The sequence below is a fragment of the Schistocerca serialis genome, chromosome 12 (assembly GCF_023864345.2).
Source record: "Schistocerca serialis cubense isolate TAMUIC-IGC-003099 chromosome 12, iqSchSeri2.2, whole genome shotgun sequence".
Classification (NCBI taxonomy): domain Eukaryota; kingdom Metazoa; phylum Arthropoda; class Insecta; order Orthoptera; family Acrididae; genus Schistocerca; species Schistocerca serialis.
The window spans coordinates 169,436,301-169,457,948 of record NC_064649.1 but is presented as its reverse complement, the minus strand read 5'-3'; the positions used below and the strand labels follow the sequence as shown (position 1 = coordinate 169,457,948).

The following is a 21,648-nucleotide window of genomic DNA, read 5'->3' as shown; positions in this document are numbered from 1 at the left end:
TTATCGGAAACCCGCGGAATATTCCTACTTCGGTCCCTACAGTTTCATCATGCCCACAACAAATTGTGAATTTCTGGAACTGACATTGGCTGAGAAAAATGTGTCGCATTGCTTACTGAACGCCCCTCTTACACAGTGTTACAAACTCAGATTGTCATTACGTGGAAAAAGCATCACACAGAAATAATGTTGAGGGATATTACAAGTAGTGTGTCTAGAGACATTTTGGAGGAGAAAGTACTGCCATTGTGGCAGCTGTAGTAATGTGTGCGGATAACAAAAAGTACAGTAACTGCCTGTATACACAGGTTACATAACAGGAACTAAATATAACTTTCCAGAAATTATTCTGTGAGTTTCTAAATTATCTTAAAGTAAGTTTTCTACAAATAAAATTTAAAGACGTAATGACAATCATTTACAAGCTCATTAAATTCCCAACTGTGCTTACACCTTCATCAACAATTTTTATATCTAAGTTTCACAATCTTATTTCGAGGCTCTGAGCTCTCATATAAACATTTTCTAAAAGATGTAAAAGAAAACATCGTCCACTTACAAATGTGTACCATGTTGCACGAGATGTGATGTACAGATTAAAGTATCAGCCCACACAGGAAGCCACACATGTGCAACATTCTGTATCAAAGACAAAGGGAAGATCAGTACAGTATATGATAGTTCCATACCTAGTATAACTCAAGGACGAAGATTTCGTCCTTTCACTGCAGGACCATACTGTATCGTGTGAGAACCACAACTAATCAAATCTACTAACACAGAATGAACGATTAATCAGCTGTTCCAACTTCAGCCGATTAATCAGCTGTTCCAACTTCAGCCGATTAATCAGCTGTTCCAACTTCAGCCGATTAATCAGCTGTTCCAACTTCAGCCGATTAATCAGCTGTTCCAACTTCAGCCGATTAATCAGCTGTTCCAACTTCAGCCGATTAATCAGCTGTTCCAACTTCAGCCGATTAATCAGCTGTTCCAACTTCAGCCGATTAATCAGCTGTTCCAACTTCAGCCGATTAATCAGCTGTTCCAACTTCAGCCGATTAATCAGCTGTTCCAACTTCAGCCGATTAATCAGCTGTTCCAACTTCAGCCGATTAATCAGCTGTTCCAACTTCAGCCGATTAATCAGCTGTTCCAACTTCAGCCGATTAATCAGCTGTTCCAACTTCAGCCGATTAATCAGCTGTTCCAACTTCAGCCGATTAATCAGCTGTTCCAACTTCAGCCGATTAATCAGCTGTTCCAACTTCAGCCGATTAATCAGCTGTTCCAACTTCAGCCGATTAATCAGCTGTTCCAACTTCAGCCGATTAATCAGCTGTTCCAACTTCAGCTGAAGAGACACTAAAAGACAATGTACAAGTCTTCTCATACTTCAACATTAGACACAGTACGTAGTTACCTGGCGTGCCAATTAGTGTTAGTTGAATCTTACATTCTAAAATACATCAAAATGGTATAAACACAGTTACTGGATTGTGAGTAATATTTATACACAGTGAGAAGACTGATAATATCCAGCCCCTCACGGTTTCCATCTCATCTTCGGGAAAATGGAACATATTTCTGCAAATACATGTATCAGTTGCTTACCTATGAAGTACAATTGTAAGAGTGACCTATAACTTAAGGAATAATAATATTTATGGCTACAAAAGTACATCTGGGTAAGAATTTCAGGCAAGAGTGACGAACAACCAGATCATAAAAATATTCTCAAATTACGGTGCACAAGAAGTATCTTCCACATCAATCGTCTTCAGTACCTTTAGAGACAGACTAACGTATAGAACAGTTTCAGATTGACTGCTTTGCAAATGCCCAACTGTAGGAAAGGTTTGTGATTTCCAAAAATCTTTAAACAATTTAAAGCTCTCATTATGATACATTTAAAATAAATTTTCTATATACATCTCGTACCACGATGTTAAACTTTTGTCATAAGGTTATACCTCCTAAATACTAAATTATGACAGGAATTTAAATTCACTCCATATTTGTATGAAATAGTGAAAAATCAAAGAAAGCAGTTATATAGGCTACGTGCATCTGGTACTGTGCCATGAACCGGATTAGTCATTTAGTAATACAGACTGTAGTGTTTGGGTACAAAAACATTCTTCTGTCCTCCTGGATCCTTCAGCGACTGTGATGTGTACTGAGATCTGCCTGCAGTTGTGAATGGTGTGTGTACAGCAGAAATTTACGATATTTGCAGATGACGCCATCATTGTAACAGAATATCCGTCAAACAATCACCAACTACATTTCCACCAACATTCTGTAGCAGGTTTGTCAATTCCCTTCCTGCCAACGTAAGCAATGTACATCTGGTCACGAAAAGCCAAACAGAACACTCAGTGACACTGCTGGTTATTCAGATAGAGATTTGATAGCATCAGGTTCTTAGGCATTCACTTACAGTGCAAATCACGCTGGGAACGTCACGTTTATTGGACTGAGGAGTGTGTCAGCTCAGAATCTCTGGAGATTAAGAGGTCAGAGAGGTAGCTTATTCTGCTTCTGCACACTACCTACTGTCACATAGGACTATGTCCTGCGGGAACTCTCCTCTTAAACCGTTTTCACTGCTTCGTAGGGAGGTTAGAGTCGTGTACAGAGAGAGCCCGTGAACCCCCCGTTGCAAATAGTTTAGTCAGCTGAGAATATTTGCTACTGCTTCCCAACACCTATTTTCCCTAATATGTCGTGTGCCTAGAGACTAGATCTTTGGTAACAGAACTCTGCCGTCAACGTTTGTGGCACTAAACAGAGGAATTATGTGAACTGTGTGCGCTGCAGAGACGCTATGCCTGCTGCTTTCCACCCCCTTCCCACTGAACTGAAAATCTTAATGAACAGTAAATATATATTTAAAACTAAACCACATAACTATCTCTAAACACTACGTTGGACAATATGTTTATAGACAACTCATCTAAGATATACCCAACAAATTTCCTAATTGACAAACAATACTAGTATTTCAGAGCTCAATGCAGCTTCACAGCCTTAAAGGGCACTACGTATGACTCGTGCGTTGTACTAGAAAAGCAACAACTGGCTAATCTCCTGACTTCGTGATAAGAACATACCACTCAGAGAACGAATGACTGAACACCACATCAAAAGATCTCTACCAGGGCCAAACATTTACAGAAGTGGGACCAAGTATTAAAAAGCGTCAACTGAACTTTGAAGGTATTAGTCGATCAAAGTGCCAAATTCTAGGAAAGACACTGTTTAAGCATGTTATCAACACGGTCGTCCAGCAGTGAAGCCGTGCAAATAATAGCGATCATCTACGTGAAAGAGGAAAGTGGCTAGGTTGTGCAATATCGTCGATACAAAGTACCACCGTACCTATTGTGAAGGACGAGGACGAGTACACGTTTGAATATAATATAGCTGACAGCAACAATGTGCAATAGCGTGCGCGGCGAAAATGGTCAATAGAGTTTCTGGGTGGGTGAGCGGTTACTGAAGCACACGAAACCCGCCGCCTAGTCAGAGACTGCGGCGAAGGGTCGAACGGAATAAATGGAGAGCGTCTACTGCAGAGGTTAATGCAGCATCAAACGAGAGAGTAACAGTGATAATGGGCCTCAATTTTAGATAATGGAATTTTGAGGACAATGAACCCAATCAGGATTACATCCTGTGCCTTTTATCAAACAGTTCAAACATTTCAGAGACATTAAACCAAACAAGCTAAAATAGACACGTGCGTTAGCCACACGAAGTGTTAAGCACATATATGAGACAGTGTGTCCGAAAATTATTCCGAACGCGAAGAATTTGAAACGGCATTCTCAAATTTTGGTCTCGAGAAAAAACAAAGGGATGTAAAGTCAAAGCTTCCAACATATGTCGGGGATAGAGTGCAAAATCAATGGCCACAACTTGCCACAAGCACAAGAAGTAATCTGAGAAGCCTTGATTTATTAAACCAAATGAAGTTTTGGAGACGGCCCTCTCCGAAACTAAAGTTATGGGAAATGGGTCAGAAGTCACAATGTCACAATGAAGACTATCAAGTGTAAACGCGTCACTGTCGCTAAAAACGAGAGAGAGAGAGAGAGAGAGAGAGAGAGAGAGAGAGAGAGAGAGAGAGAGAGAGAGAAGAAAGACTCAAATACATTTTAATGATGGATTATCATTTGGGTCGAGGGGGCGGTCGACAGCATGGTCAGCAGATATCATTACCCTGTATCCCAATGTGGCCAGGTGGCCAGGTGCGCAGCAAAACACCACCCCTTGCCACAGTGTTGAAGCTGCTGTAAGGAGTCACGGACGAGCTGCATCAGCGGGTCTACCGGATTCATTTGGTGTAGTGCCTGCAGTGCACCAAGACAGTCGCAAGAGATAACAAAACTCGTACGGTGATGTCTGAACCCTCTCCAGTGCGATCAGAATGCCATATAACTCCACATCAGAATTTGTAAATTTTCCTGGAATACTCACTTTAAAAACCCTATCAGGGAAAACCACAGAACAAACGAGAGCATTCCCCTGCTGGGATCCATCTGTATAAATAACTATAAAACTATGGTACATACTTAAAATAGACGAAAACAAAGTTTTAACAACCAAGTCTGGAGTACAACTTTTCGTGTACCGTGTCAAGCTTAAAATAACTTTGGGCCTCTGAAGACACCAACACTGCACTTCGTTGCATCCCAGACAGATCCAGATCGTTTAGACAGTTTGTAGTATCTATACCAAATGGCTGGGTCGCTTGGGGCCGATTCCAGAACAGTCGTTCGAAGGTGGGTTGGATCACTGAACTAAATGCCAATGATTGAGGTAACGCTGAAAGTTTCAGCGCCTGTCGAGCCCAAAGGACACGTCGCCAGCCTCTAGGCAGGTCCGAAAGGCTCCAGTCGATATCCGAATGCCCTCACGGTGGACAGCATCTAACATCCGGAGGTAGGAAGGACTGGCGGATCCGTAGACCACGCTGCCATAGTCTAAGCGTGATCGAACAAATGCCCTGTCAGCACTGTTTTCCGCCAGGGCATTTCAAAATGTTCAACAACCGGAAGCCCTTTACACACACACACACACACACACACACACACACACACACACACACACACACACACACACACACACACACACACGGTTTCCAGCCTCCTAGCCTCCTAATGGTCAGCTTTAGCGCCTCGTCGTCGCCGTAATATCAGAGAAAGAAGAAGATTGCAAAGTCATCCACAAACAGAGCATTTGACAGGGATCCTGACTGCAGAGGAAATGCCATTGATAGCGATGGCAAACTGTGCCACTGGGGCACCCCATTCTCCTGAACATGCCAATCAGACATGGCATCACCAATGCGATAACGGAAACGCCGGTCCTCGAGAAAGGATTGGATCAGAAGCGGCAGGCATCCACGCACTTCCCATTCATGAAGTTGGTGAATGATGTACATCCAAGTATGTCGTATGCTTTTTCGAGGTAAAAAAACTAAATGGTTTCAGCCTGAAGAGGACTCCTGTATCGCCGTCTCCAGTAGAATTAAGTTGTCAAAAGTGGAATCGTAGCGTCCGAAACCGCACTGGGAGCGGCCCAGGTGGCTTCAGTACTCTAGCAGCCAGGCGAGGCGGCGGTTGACCGTGCGCTCAACAGTCTTACCCGTACAGCTGGTAAGGGTGACACTCCGATAACTTAGGGGCGCTATAGTCCTTGTCTGGTTTCCAGAATGGAATTAATATTGCCTCCTTGCAAGTCGTGGGGTACTGTCCTTCAAACCAGATCTAATTGAAACAGGAGAGGAACTGACCTTTCGCTTGAGGGCACAGATGACTAAGCACGTTATAGTGGGTATCATCAGGTCCTGGAGCAGTGTGTCTGGCTGCAGATAAAGCTGATTCCAGTTCCCATGTGGAGAATGGAAGGTTGCAGGCTTCCTCATTACACGAGAAGAAATTGAGCTTCCTCATCTCTGCAGTCTGACGGAATACCTGAACAGCAGGAGCTTGTCTGGATGACTTAGTAACGGTAAAGAAGTTTGCAAAAACAGACTGTCTGATGGGATAGCAGCAATCAGTGATTGTATAATGTTACTTATAATCCGTCTTGAATGCAAATTTTTTTTATTCATATGAGCGGTTTATGTTCATCCAGAACAATCTTCAGATCTGTAACGATAATTATACTAATTTACTATTTCACGAAAGCAAATCTTTTTCATCCTATCTAATCAACATCAAATGTACCAGAACGTACCTGATATTTCAGTTACAGGAGTAACCCGTCCAAATCCATCAACTCTCATGCTGTGTCACAAAATTGGTTGGCAGAATGCACGTCATTTATATTAATTATAACACTATTACCAACAGGTGGCGTATGGAACATTTGTTACATTCCATTTGCACATGCTGTATTCAGTAGATTTTTTGATTAACTTATCTCCAAAAATACTTAAAATCTGTAGATGTCGAGGTTAAAATCTGTACTTTTCAAAATTATCCGTGGTTCCCGCCATTTCGGCGTTGTGCCGCGATCCGCTCAGTTGTCTGATGTCCATCGCCTCAAAGCACTCAGTCACCAACATTGAACACAATTTAGACATCCTGCATAGTGCTCATAAGGGACGGTTTCTTAAGATTTTGGAGGAAATTGAAATATACACCCACAAAAATAAAGATCCAGATTTAATCCTCAACGAGCAACACAAAAGTTTTGTCTCAAGTACAGATAGTGTTGAGGATCAATGGACAAAGTTCAAAACCGTCGTACAATATGCATTAGATCTGACTGAGGTTAACAGAATCATAGTAAATTTCACTGCCGCATTCGCAATCCGTACACTCACTCACTGGGAGAGGAAGTACATATTCACAGGAGAAGACAGCATTTCCACCCAAAAGTTTCGTTCTTACTGGGAATACATATCTTAACAGATCATAAAACACTTTCATTCTTACTAAATTTGTACCCAACGAACAGCAGGCCAACGCAATGGTTGTTAGCGCTTCAAGAGTGTGATTTTGAAATTCATTACATACCGGTACAACAAAAATAATTGATCAGATGCTCCTTAAAGATTATGAAAGAAATGCGTTTAAGTCGTGCATATGAGCAAAAGCAAGTGATCATTCTTCTTGTGAGGGATGTACAGGGCGAGGTTTTCACAGAAAAATTTCTCCGTAATATCAGATGGGAGCAGGTGGTGATCGAAATTCTTAAGACTACTAAAAAAATATCATCCTGATGCAGAGTGTACTTTAAAATGCCAACACCTTTCTCGTTGTACAAAAAACCCAATTTGTGGAGAATGATGGTAGAAGAGCAGGATCTTTCAAAAAGCGGCTGAACATCTGAATATTTTATGCCAATTGCGTTCACGATAAACCACCCCCCACTCCCAGTCCTGTAAGTGTGGGAGCGTAATTAACGAAAATAAAACCCAAAAACTTAAGGTCTCGTCTCCCCTCTTATTCTGAAACCTCGAAAAAATAATAGCGTTTATATCACATCACAGTGGTACCATCGCTGTGACCAAGCCATCGGCAGTACGCCCATTATTTACCGTATTTAACAATTTTCTTTTTATGTTAATTGAATCAAATTCGTGGATTAACATAAGAAAGGTACAACTTTGAACACGGCTGACGTTTGCAGCAATCTATACACAAATTTGAAAAATATGTAAAAATCAGCCAACCGGTTGCATAGGTTTTCTATATACCTTCACCAGGTTTCGTCACCGGTGTTACTTATGTTTTAATGCTTGACCTTTTGAAGAACATTAAAATATAAAACATAATGTATGACTTGAGCAAGTCAGCCCTGAAATCACTGTGCATCTTTGATATGTTCTTCATGTAATTACCTTACCTTGAGATGAAGTCACCCTTAGAAGTGAGGAAACCTGGTCAAGGTATATAGAAAACCTATGCAACCGGTTGGCTGATTCTTACATGTTTTTCAAATAAGAAAGGTAAATGGTTCAAATGGCTCTGAGCACTATGTGACTTCTGAGGTCCTCAGTCCCCTAGAACTTAGAACTACTTAAACCTAACTAACTTAAGGACATCACACATCCATGCCCGAGGCAGGACACGAACCTGCGACCGGAGGGGTCGCGCGGTTCCAGACTGTAGCGCCTAGAACCGCTCGGCCACCCCAGCCGGCCGAAAGGCAAACGAACTACATATTATAAAACAGTTTTGTAGCAACCCGTGTTCACTCAGGTAAGAGCAGCCCTTACTGGCTTGCCTTCTTATTTATTACTTTTCATGACGTCTCCTTTCCGGCTTAGAATTTTTTTAGAATGTGACTTGTAAGTACTGCATCTCTTTCCAGTCAGTACACACTTCAGTTTATTAATGTCTTATATACCTATTATGTTATAGAACAGTTTAATTCTGAAGACGACGCTCGTAGTAGCGTCGAAACCTGGTGAATTTTGACTTAATATTTGTGACTGAGGGGTTATTTGTTCTAATATAATTCTGACACGGTCACTGAACCTTAGCAGCGATGTTCAAAGTTTATTATAAAACCAGCAAGAGAAAAATAAATATGACCCATTGAGCAGCTATAACATTTTCAGTTCGTGCAGAATATAAAACATTTATGTTAGCGTCTTAACAATAGGTACCGAAAAAGAAATGGTGTTAAACTAGTACTATTTGAAGAGGTAGTATCGAAGGAAATTGAAGATCCGAATTGTGAAATAATTTGGGTGAAGGTCACGGTTAAAGCAGGCACAGACATGGTAATTGGATGTGTCTATAGGCCCCCTGGCTCAGCAGCTGTTGTGGCTGAGCACCTGAAGGATAATTTGGAAAATATTTGGAGTAGATTTCCCCACTATGTTATAGTTCTAGGTGGAGATTTTAATTTGCCGGATACAGACTGGGAGACAAACGTTCATAACGGGTGGCAGGAACAAAGAATCCATTGAATTTTTTTTAAGTGCTTTATCTGAAAACTACCTTGAGCAGTTAAACAGAGAACCGACTCGTGGCGATAACATTAGACCTTCTGGTGACAGACAGACCTGAACTATTTGAAACAGTTAACGCAGAACAGGGAATCAGCGATCATAAAGCGGTTAATGCATCGATGATTTCAGCCGTAAATAGAAATATTAAAAAGGGCAGGACGATTTTTCTGTTTAGCAAAAGTGACAAAAAGCAGATTACAGAGTTTCCAGAATGAGTTTGGAAGGTAGGAGACGAGATACTGGCAGAAGTAAAGCTGTGAGTACCGGGCGTGAGTCGTGCTTCGGTAGCTCAGATGGTAGAGCACTTGCCCGCGAAAGGCAAAGGTCCCGAGTTCGAGTCTCGGTCGGGCACACAGTTTTAATCTGCCAGGAAGTTTCAGATTACAGAGTACCTGACGGCTGAACATAAAAGTTTTGTCTCAAGTACAGATAGTGTTGATCAGTGGACAAAGTTCAAAACCATCGCACAATATACGTTAGACGAGTATGTGCCAAGCAAGATCGTGACAGATGGAAAAGAGCCACCGTGGTGCAACAACCGAGTTAGAAAACTGCTGCGGAAGCGAAGGGAACTTCACAGCAAACAAACATAGCCAAAGCCTTGCAGACAAACAAAAATTACGCGAAGCGAAATGTAATGTGAGGAGGGCTATGCGAGAGGCGTTCAATGAATTCGAAAGTAAAGTTCTATGTACTGACTTGGCAGAAAATCCTAAGAAATTTTGGTCAAAGTGGAAGGTGGATCAAAACAAAATGTCCAGACACTCTGTGACCAACATGGTACTGAAACAGAGGATGACAGACTAAAGGCCGAAATACTAAATGTCTTCTTCCAAAGCTGTTTCACAGAGGAAGACTGCACTGTAGCTGCTCCTCTAGATTGTCGCATAGATGACAAAATGGTAGATATCAAACTAGATGACAGAGGGATAGAGAAACAATCAAAATCGCTCAAAAGAGGAAAGGCCGCTGGACCTGATGGGATACCAGTTCGATTTTACACAGAGTACGCGAAGGGACTTGCCCCCCTTCTTGCCGCGGTGTACCGTAGGTCTCTAGAAGAGCGTAGCGTTCCAGAGGATTGGAGAAGGGCACAGGTCATCCCCGTTTTCAAGAAGGGACGTCGAACAGATGTGCAGAACTATAGACCTATATCTCCAACGTCGATCAGTTGTAGAATTTTGGAACACGTATTATGTTCGAGTATAATGACTTTCCTGGAGACTAGAAATCTACTCTGTAGGGATCAGCATGGGTTTCGAAAAAGACGGTCGTGTGAAACCCAGCTCGCGCTATTCGTCCACGAGACTCAGAGGGCCATGGACACGGGTTCACAGATAGATGCCGTGTTTCTTGACTTCCGCAAGGCGTTCGATACAGTTCCCCACAGTCGTTTAATGAACAAAGTAAGAGCATATGGACTATCAGACGAATTGTGTGATTGGATTGAAGAGTTCCTAGATAACAGAACGCAGCATGTCATTCTCAATGGTGAGAAGTCTTCCGAAGTAAGAGTGATTTCAGGTGTGCCGCAGGGGAGTGTCGTAGGACCGTTGCTATTCACAATATACATAAATGACCTTGTGAATGACATCGGAAGTTCACCGAGACTTTTTGCAGATGATGCTGTGGTGTATCGAGAGGTTGTAACAATGGAAAATTTTACTAAAATGCAGGAGGATCTGCAGCGAATTGACGCACGGTGCAGGGAATGGCAATTGAATCTCAATGTAGACAAGTGTGATGTGCTGCGAATACATAGAATGATAGATCCGTTATCATTTAGCTACAAAATAGCATGTCAGCAACTGGAAGCAGTTAATTCCATAAATTATCTGGGAGTATGCATTAGGAGTCATTTAAAATGCAATGATCATATAAAGTTGATCGTCGGTAAAGCAGATGCCAGACAGAGTCATTGGAAGAATCCTAAGGAAATGCAATCCGATAAGAAAGGAGGTAGGTTACAGTACGCTTGTTCGCCCACTGCTTCAATACTGCTCAGCAGTGTGGGATCCGTACCAGATAGGGTTGATATGAGAGATAGAGAGAGAAGATCCAACGGAGAGCAGCGCGCTTCGTTACAGGTTCTTTCAGTAATCGCGAAAGCGTTACGCAGATGGTAGATAAACTCCAATGGAAGACTCTGCAGGAGAGACGCTCAGTAGCTCGGTACGGGTTTTTGTTGAAGTTTCGAGAACATACCTTCACCGAAGAGTCAAGCAGTAGATTGCTCCCTCCTACGTATATCTCGCGAAGAGACCGTGAGGATAAAATCAGAGAGATTAGAGCACTCACAGAAGCATACCGAAAATCCTCCTTTCCACGAACAATACGAGACTGGAATAGAAGGGAGACCCTGTAGAGGTACTCAGGGTACCCTCCGCCACACCGTCAGGTGGCTTGCCGAGTGTAGATGTAGAGGTATACTGTACACATTTGGAATTTTGAAAACTTGTATTGTCTTTGGAATGGTTGTCAGGCATCTGGTAATAACTCTTGATGACGGGTTTCCTGTGACGTGAGGTAGTTGAGGAGGGAGCAGGCAGAGCACGTATCGCCGCCTTTTGGTCATTGTTCTCGGCTGGTTAAGGCTTCAGCATATTATAAGCCATCCGCGTGCTGAAGTGTTAGCGTGTGGTCAACTAGATTGGACGGAACCCAGGCCCCTTGTTCACTAGGCAGACACCCTAACCCCTACGACGCCCTGTCAGTGGTTTCGCAGAATCGCCCCGACTACCCTAGCACGCTTCCATCCTCCATCGTTCCACATCACACTTGGTATTCCCAAAAAGCTAAAAGCATTGCTGAGGCTCTCCAACTGTATAGGAATAGCACCTCGGCATCTAATGGAATTTAATTTGTTACCATCCCGGCACGGCAGGATATGCACACACCTCTAGTTTCATTTGACTACTTTATAATTTTGTTATAAAACTAGCAGCCAGAGGCTGAAGGAGTCATGGCCTGCGCGACCCACGGCTGCCGGCTCTTCTTCAGAGCCTATCGCCACAGCAGGTAAGCCCTCCTGCGCTCCAGTTAAAGGAGGGAAAAAACAAGGAATCCCAGTAGAATGCTACACCACGATGCCAGATCCCATCGTGCCATCAGACTCAGAACCCAATTTCGTTCGTGTTCTTCCATTCCAAACGGAGGAGGTAGAACAAAATATTGGTCATCAGTAGAGGGAACTATAAACAGTGGTAAACCGTGGTGGATGCCGTAACGAACACGACTCCCGAGATTAAGACGAGCCTCCTGTGAGCACGATCATTTTCGGAGGCAAAATATTCGTCATACAGTTTGAGAGATCAGGAAAGAACATGCAAGAACAAGACTTCAACTGGTTTCAGTTCAAACTCTTCCTTTATCGCCTGGTAGTAACATCCACCCTAGCACTTTGATAGGACCGTGACTACTCACTGCCTCGATTGTTTAAGTAGGGGGGTTTAGGTTTTGATGTTGCTAACGTCACGTAGCGCTCTGTATGAAAATCACTGGCTGTGCTGTGTGCAGTCTGTGGATGGTTGGCATTGTTGGAATATCCGCTATTGTAGTGTTAGGCAGTTGGAGGTGAGCCGCCAGCAGTGGTGGATGTGGGGAGAGAGATGGAGTTTTGAGAGCGGACGATCTGGACGTGTGTCCGCCAGAAACAGTAAATTTGTAAGACTGGATGTCATAAACTGATATATTTATTATGACTTTTGAACACTATTAAGGTAAGTACATTGATTGTTCTCTATCAAAATCTTTCATTTGCTGACTATGCCTATCAGTAGTTAGTGCCTTCAGTAGTTAGAATCTTATTTAGCTGACAGTATTGGCGCTCGCTGTATTGCAGTAGTTCGAGGAACGAAGATTTTGTGTGAGATTCATTTTGTAGGGATTTTTGTCAGTCAGATTGCATTGCGCTAAAAATAGTGTCAATTTAGTGTTGATCGGAATAAGTAAAGAGCGAAATGTCTGTACATTCAGTTCTGCTCAGCTGTTTGAAAATCAAATAACCTAAGATGTTTATCAGCACTGTCATTCATTAATTATTCAAAGGTGATGTTTCAGTTGCTCGAGGTTGATGCCCAGGTCCTTAAAAGAGGAATTGGCTACCAGCACCCAGCCTCTTCCTTACAGGTCTCATCTGTCAGGTGTTCCTTTCAGCCTACAGGTCACAGCCAATGTAAGCTGGTATCAAACAACACCACTCTCAGAAATTTCCAACAATCTGATTTTTTAAAAGTCTCTCCCATTTCCTCAGAAATTTTAGTTCCTGACAACCCACGCAGTCCTGCGGAACTGATCATACGGGGTGCTTCACGAAGACATCCAGACATTTTAATGTCTTGTTCTACAAGTAAGACTAAAGGAGGAAGTTTACATGAGCATAGGTTCGCTAATGTTTAGTTGCAGAGTTACAGCTAATAAAATATTTTACCTGAATTTTAGCAACTTAACAACTACCTTAACACTGTTTTGTTTTCAGGTCGAACGTGAGTTAACGTATGGCATGGTATTAACAAAAGCGGGTTATCTGACATTCACACACATTCAGTTAACGTTATTACCATCATTTTTCGAAAATTAAATTCTCTACAGCTTCTGTTTGTCTATAGTTTGAGAAAGAAATTGGGTCAAGTAGTTAATAAATTACAAGTTGTACGAAATTACTTCTTTGCCCCTCTGAATGTTTTGGAAAACTACTGCAGATACACGTCTGGGACATGATTTATTGGAGTCACCAGACCAATAACAAAATAAATCTTTCTTTGCTTTAACCTCGTATAGTTTTGAGATGGCTTCATATTAGCGAAGTTGTTAAATTTCAGGTAAAATCTTATTAGCCATAACTCCGTAACTAAACATTTGCAGACCTATGTTCATATGAACGTTTTTCTTTAGTTTTACTTGTAGACTGACATATTAAAATATTCGCAAAATTACGTGTAAGGCTAACGCACGTGATACCAGAAACCCATTGCGAGGCCGACATTTAAGCATTCCAAGGCCTTGTACAAGAACTGGACTAGCTGCCGAGGACACTCAAATATCTGAAATTCAGTTTTGTCTGTATGACAAAACACTTATGAAATTTATGTACCATCCGATTGCCACGGACCCCAAAGGCATTAAAAAATTGTGGGAGTTAAGTTTAGTATGAACAGCCATGACCAGGTGAGACCATTTGCATACAGTGGTGTAAAGATTGTGGAGGTTACATCTGTGAACCCAGGATATAATCCTACGACAGAGTGTCTGGCAACAGTGACAAGTGGCAATTGAAGCAACAGGGGATTTTCTCGAAAATGAGTTTGTGCCACCATTTTGTTCTCTGTGCTGCCATCTATCGATTACGCTCTTAAAACACGAACAAAACAGGTTTTTTCTGCCCTAGAATGTACCTCGAAAACCGTCTACAGATGCAAAACTGTCTTTCCATTTCTGGTTGCAAAGCAAAAGAGTGAATCCATTGTATGATGAAGTAGAACTTTATGTATCCTTAGCATGCGCCATTATTAAAAAGGTTTGAAAATACAAAACTCTTTGTATACATTATGTATTTTGTCCGAATAACAGTCTTCCCAGCTTATTACTTCATAAACTTTACGTTTGAGGCTATGGGTGGCAATTTGTCAAGTTGTCCTTACTGCAAACTAATGTGAAAAGACAGTTGCACGTCAACTGTTACCTAGCCATATTGGCGCGTCTTTCTCGGCTTGGCTTGTTCGGGAGTTATGGAGAACGTTTGTGGTATTGTTGCTGGATAAAATACGAAGAGTGCTTTATCATTTCCTCCATGATCATGGATGCTACTGATAGAAGCCATGTGCAATCAGTTACAAAAGAAAAAGGTCGTGAAAGTCTGCCATTCCTTCTGACTGGAAGAGGAACAAAGCGAAACATATAGTTAAGATTTAGTCCTCAACCCCAGTATTTTATGCTATTTCACTGCATGGAAATAACATAACGAACATTTCTGTAAACAGTAAGTTACACTGCGATGTTTTAGGTTTATGTTAATGTAAACTATAGTCATTTTATATGGCTGCAGACAGGAACGATTTTCGTGATTGAACAGTGCATCACTGATTATATAATCATTTGTTTAGGAAAACTTAGTACAGTATATGATTTTTTTGTGCATTATCCTAGCTTCTTATTAGTACTGTTCTTTGGTAGATATTCCGCAAGTGGATTTCCAGTTCGTACCCATTGCAAGCATGCAGCTTCATCAGTATACCAGTATGCAAGAGTATCAATGCAGAATATAAGGAGATCACACCGGGCCTTAAACAGGACACACACACACACACACACACACACACACACACACACACACACACACACACACACAGTCTAATCTCCGAGGAGGCGTCGCATTGAAGCAGCAGATTCCAGTAAAAACAAAATCTTCAATCAGATACTATTTGCCCATTCTGAAAGCAGTAACCTAACTCAGCAATTGCGCGTGCGCCAAAAGATATTTACTAGCGTTCTTGGCATATCAACAGCGAGAATACAAAGAGTCTGTACACGGTACTTACAGACAGAAGCTCCAATTGAAAGACGAGGTGGAGACCGAATGGCGAATATTTATCAAGGAAAACGGGGTGTGGTTAAGAAGTTTGAGAAGCTGAAACCAGTGCAATCACACGCTACTGCTGTGGAAAAAACGTTAGTAGACTATGTCCAGTGAATTATCGATCGCAAAGCTTTGGAAAATGTTTAATGCGGATCCAGAGAAAACTGTGGATAAAGTTACATACGAGTTTTTCAGATTTATTTTTATATCTGATAATATCAGTTTCGCTTCCCCGGAAACCGACTGTTGCTCAGTGTGCATCAGTTTAGAACAAATACAGCAATTAACCTGAACAACTGGACATGAGGTGAAGAAACAAGAGTTAACAACTTGCTTTATACAAAGCTAAGGCAAATGCTTTTTATGATATACTGGAAGTTGAGGACAATGGTGAAATAACCCTGACATTTGACTGCTAGAAAACTCTTCCACTGCCTAAACTGCAAGATCAAAGTGCTTATTATACGCGTTAAATATACGAGTATAATTTTACAATCTGTCAAGGACCATCTGGTTCATTGCAAAACAAGAACACATTTATATACACATGGAAAGAAACAGACTTTGCAAAGGGATCCAATGAAATTGTGTCTTGTGTACATCACAGGTTAACATCTACAGACGTAACTACCATCCGACTGATGTCAGTTGTGGAGGGCAAAACAAAAACCAAACGATGTTGGGTATGCTGTGCTATTGGCTAACACGAGAAGCTCCTGTCTACGTGAAACGAGTGAAGATATTTTATCGAATGGTTGAACATTCGTTTCTACCATCCGACAATTTTTGGCCAAACAAAAGTTCACCGAGTGAATACAATGAAGTGTTTGAGGATCACTGAATAGTTTTGCAATTAGGAATAGATATCTGTGTTGGAAGGCTGCAGTTGCTGGTGTCTTTAAGCCACCTCGTCAGTGGCACTTCAGATTTGCCCCTGTAAAAGGGGTTCTGTTCACCAGAAGTAAACAAAGAGAAGCACCAGCAAGAGGGGAAGTGGCTCATAGAATGGAAACTGGTGAAGGAAGAGGGATATGCAGACGAGACAGTCATCTCGTCCATGGAGCCAAACGTTATCGGAAGAGCCTTAAAGGAAGCTGAAGCGAGGGATTTCAATTTCCTGCTCAAAAAGCATTTCGGGCACACTTGGTAAAAAAGGAAAATCTCGCTTTCTACAAGAATGTAATCCACTGTCAGACAGCTGGGAACAATGCAGATGAAGATTCATCCAGAGGAATGAGTTGACAGTGTAATTTAGAGGGGACGGGCGGGACTTTAAAGCTTGTGACGTATTAACTACTTTCAAACTATTGTTTAGTGTCATACCTTGTAATCAAAACCTTGAGGTTCGCCGATGACGTAATTCTGTCAGACAGCAAAGGGCTTGGAACAGCAGTTGAACGGAATGGATAGCGTCTTGAAATGAGCATATAAGATGATCAACAAAAGGAAAACGAGGATAATGGAATGTAGTCGAATTAAGTCGGGTGATGCTGAGGGAATTAGATTAGGGAATGAGACAAAGTAGTTAAGGAGTTTTGCTATTTGGGGAGCAAAATAACTGATGATGGTCGAAGTAGAGACGATATAAAATGTAGACTGGCAATGACAAGGAAAGCGTTTCTGAAGAGAAATTTGTTAACATCGAGTATAGATTTAAGTGTCAGGAAGTCATTTCTGAAAGTATTTGTATGGAGTGTAGCCATGTGTAGAAGTGAAACATGGACGATACATAGTTTAGACAGGAAGAGAATAGAAGCTTTCGAAATGTGGTGCTACAGAAGAATGCTGAAGATTATATGCGTAGATCATATAACTAATGAGGAGGTACTGAATAGGATTGGGGAGAAGAGGAGTTTGTGGCACAACTTTACTAGAAGAAGGGACCGGTTGGTAGGACATGTTCTGAGGCATCAATGGATCACCAATTTAGTGTTGGAGGGCAGCGTGGAGGGTAAAAATCATAGAGGGAGACCAAGAGATGAATACACTAAGCAGATTCAGAAGGATGTAGGCTGTAGTGGGTACTGGGAGATGAGGCTTTCACAGGATAGAGTAGCGTGGAGAGCTGCATCAAACCAGTCTCAGGACTGAAGACCACAACAACTTTGTAATCACATTCAGTTTTAGTCATTAAATCTTTCGTAACACTATTAAGGTGTGTGTGTTTTTATGTAACGATAATATATGCTCATCGATCTCTACAGAGGCGTAACTCCGTAGATCCCCGGGAACAGAGGCAAAACTCCGTGAAATCAAATTATTTTAGGTAATTACTGGCAAAATAAAAGCCAAATTTTTCAGGGATTGTCAGAAATAAACTCCTTTGGTAAGCATAAATCTACGATGAAAAAGAATTTCGAATATCTTTCATATGAAGTAAGAAGTTTTTTGCGTTTCCTGAAAAAAATGTTCTAGTGCACTCACTGCATTTTGCTTCTGGACACCTCAGATACGCAGGGATTGTTAGAAGTAGAAGACAGACATCAGGCCTGATTTTCGTTGAAGTCTCTCTCTCTTTCATTCTTGATATTTAATATCCCATTTCGCTCTTTAAGTGATATCGCATTCAGTAGCTGCGAGGAGGGTATCTCGCCAAACCTGTCACAACCAATAACGAAAGATGTGGGGAGGAGGAAAGTTTGAATGCGAATTACTTTGGTGATGATGCTGTGGTCTACGGTAAAGTATCACACGAAAGTTGTGAACAAATCAATGAGGATTTGCAGAAAATAAATGCATAGTGTAATGACTGGCAGTTATCTCTCAATATTAGTGTAACCCACTGCGTATAACAAGGCGAAAATCCCCATTAATGTACGAGTACAAAATAAATGCCCAGTCCTTGGAAGCAGTAACATCCGTCAAGTATCTGGGTGTGACTATTCGAAATGATCTCAAATGGAATGATCAGATTACACAAGTAGCGGGCAAGGCGAACTCTAGATTGCAGTTTATTGGTAGAATCCTGAAGCGATGCAGTCCTTCAACAAAGGAAATTGCTTACAATACGTTAGTTTGTCCAGTCAGTATTTTTCGTCTGTATGGGAGCCTTACCAGTTGGGTCTCATTCAAGAGAATGAAGAGATCCAAAGAAGAGCGGCAAGATTCGTGACCGGTACATTTTGTCATCGCGTGAGTGTTACAAATATCAAACGAAGTTTGAAGTGGGACACAGTTGCAGATAGACGACGCACTAAACGGAAGAGGCTGCTCACTAAATTCCGGAATCCGATCTTCGCCGAGGATGTAGATCATATACTATTACCACCAACTTTCCACTTTCGCAATGATGACCATTCAAATGGTCAGTCGTTTTTCCCTCGTGCGATCCGCGAGTGGAACAGAAGGGGTGGGGGGGGGGGGGGGGGGAGAATACGACTTAGGCGCGAACTGCGCCTCAGCCACACACCGTTTGGTGGCTATTTGAGTATCTATGTAGATCTACATGTGGCAATGACCTATGTTAGCAGCAACTTCCCATGGTTGCACTTCTTACATACAAAGTAACGTAAGCTTTTCTTATTGATATAGTTATTAGACTCAACTACCGAAGACTAATTTGAAAAGTATTTTACTCTGACAAAAGATTTACGCTCTTCGCTTATTAGCTTTAGTAATAGTTACTTTCTAAGAACCTTCAACATCGCAGCGCGTCAGCAATCGTTGGTTAATATATTCAAAACTAAAAACCCGCCTAGACTGCGAAAAAGCGCCTAGTGGTAAGTGTTACCCCTGGTTTCGGCGTAGATAATTACACCTTCAGAACAATAAAACCCATAAGTGCCTAAAAAGACCTTTGTCAATTATTAAAAGAACACCATAGCTACATATTTATAAATCAAAGAGAAATGGAAACACAAACAGTACATACGTACGAAGTCAAAACCACTACTTAATGGCGTACGCTCCAGCCCAGACCGGCCCATGTTCGATAAACTGCAGCCAAGCCGCAAACTGTCGCTCACTTGCAAGCCTGACCCGCTACCAGCAGGTGGCCAGCAGTACGTGGCAGAACTAAAATAACGACCGCTTGTTCACGGCGTTTCAGGCTAGTATCTGTGAGCAAACTGGGGACAGAAAAATTTTAGTATTATCGCTAAAATCAAATTGTTGTTTCTCGCTGTCATTGGCTACATGAAATTATCCTCTCATTGACTACACGAGCTGCCCTGTTACCAATCAATGAGCAGTCCTGGTTGGCACTTTGTTTCAGATTATAGGCGACACAAGCAGATTCCAAACGAAGAAAGAATGACAGAAAAATTAGACAAAACAAAGTCAATACGACAGTGACAATGACAAAATAATTAACTTAATAGAACAAATAAAGTCTCGATCAGACTTAGAAATAAAATTTTGCTGTATTTTGCGGGGTTCGAACCTATGGACTTTCACATCTCAGTTTTTACGCTAACCTCTGTGCTACACTACTACATGGTGTCTGGTTATATCTGACTGGCGACCCAGTCAATGATTAATGTATGGTAGCCTTTAAAAACCGAACTTCGCATAATGCGGCAAGCTTATCTAAAGTAAACCAGCCTCTGTAATTGTAACTTTTATACATCGCCAAATGACATCTTGTGTAGAAGACTCCAATGGCGTGGTTAGTGCTGTGTATGAAACTTGTGTATTTCATTAGCATCGTACGTGTGCGGGAGCCCCCCCTCCCGCACACGTACGATAGTTGGTTGGTGTTATCTCATGTGATGGAATACAAAATAATAGGCCAAATCCAGGATTGAGATCTACACACATCAAGAAAAAAGCCGGACAAAGATTACTGGAAATGAACTGACAAAGTACTATTGTAGTTCGGCAACAGTGAACACTCCAGGCATAATGTTGAGCACTCCAATTGAAGAAAACCAGTTCGAATGTGTTTGTTGGTTGGTTTAAAGGTGGGAGAAGGGACCAAACTACATGGTCATCGGTCCCTTGTTCCTAATAAAACAATGGCACAAGTGTGAGAATAAAATAGACGAGACATAACACAAAACGGAAAGGAAAAGCCACAAAAAACGAAGGGAAGGCAACACTAAAAGGAACAAAGGAAGACAAGAAAAGACGCTAGAAACAGAAGAGAGTAAAACGTGAAAGCAGATTACAGTGGATGGCCAACCACGAGAATAAAAAGGGAAAGCCAGCCACTCTGCAGCACATTAAAACCTCCACCCTAAAAGCACTAGGGTGTAGGACACTGAGGGACGAAGAACAAGCGCTAAAACCTACATAGAAGTATAAAACCCACTCTCGGGGATAAAACGTAAAACTGAAGCTGCTGTGGAGGTATTGTCGCCCAACATCGAAGGCAGGGTGCTGGTAAAGTTAAAAGTCTGCCGCAGAGCGGCTAGAAGTGCGCAGTCCAGCAAGAGGTGGACGACCGTCATTTGGGAGCCACAGCGACACTGAGGTGGGTCCTCGCGACGGAGTAGGTGACCGTGCGTTAGCCACGTATGGACAATGCGGAGCCGGCAGAGGACAACTGATTCCCTGCGAGAGGCTTGCATGGAAGACTTCCACATACTCAGTCTCCTTAATGACACGCAGGTCGTCGTGCATGCTGTTACGCCATTCCGTCTCCCAAAGCCGGAAAACCCTGCGATGTAAGACAGAACGCAGGTCAACTTCAGAGATGCCTATCTCTAGAAGCGGCTTCCGCGTCTCCTATTTGGCCAGGATTCTGACGTGTCCTGGGGTCCACACAAACACCACGGAGGAGCGGGACTGTTCCATGGCATAGACAGACTCCTGAATGTACGCTACCAGAGGGTGGCGAGGGTAGCACTGGTCGATAGCTTGTAGGCTGCTCAGTGAGTCAGTACACAGGAGAAATGACTCGCCAGGACACGAGCGGATGTGCTAAAGAGCACGAGATATGGCCGCCAGCTCTGCAGTGAAAACACTCCAGCCAACTGGCAAGGAGTGCTGCTCAACATGTCCTCCATGACCATATGCGAAGCCTACGTGACCATCAGCCATTCAGCCGTCGGTGTTAACCACCTCAGAGCCCTAGAACACGTCAAGAAGAGAGGAAATGACAGCAGAGAGCGGCAGGGTTAACGGAGTCCTTAGGGCCCTGCAAAAGGTCCAG

The 21,648-nt window shown here is 42.3% G+C and overlaps 1 protein-coding gene across 1 annotated transcript; it reads right to left on the bottom strand.

Annotated features, from left to right (window-relative positions):
- Positions 1-760: 760 nt before the first annotated feature.
- LOC126428028 (uncharacterized) lies at positions 761-1,393 on the bottom strand. Its single transcript, XM_050089907.1, has one exon. It carries the CDS (start codon positions 1,391-1,393, stop codon positions 761-763), a length of 633 nt encoding a protein of 210 aa, XP_049945864.1.
- Positions 1,394-21,648: the final 20,255 nt, after the last annotated feature.

Excerpts from the sequence above, each read along its gene's own strand:
- LOC126428028 (XM_050089907.1), bottom strand. The coding sequence starts at position 1,393 with ATGAGAAGACTTGTACATTGTCTTTTAGTGTCTCTTCAGCTGAAGTTG.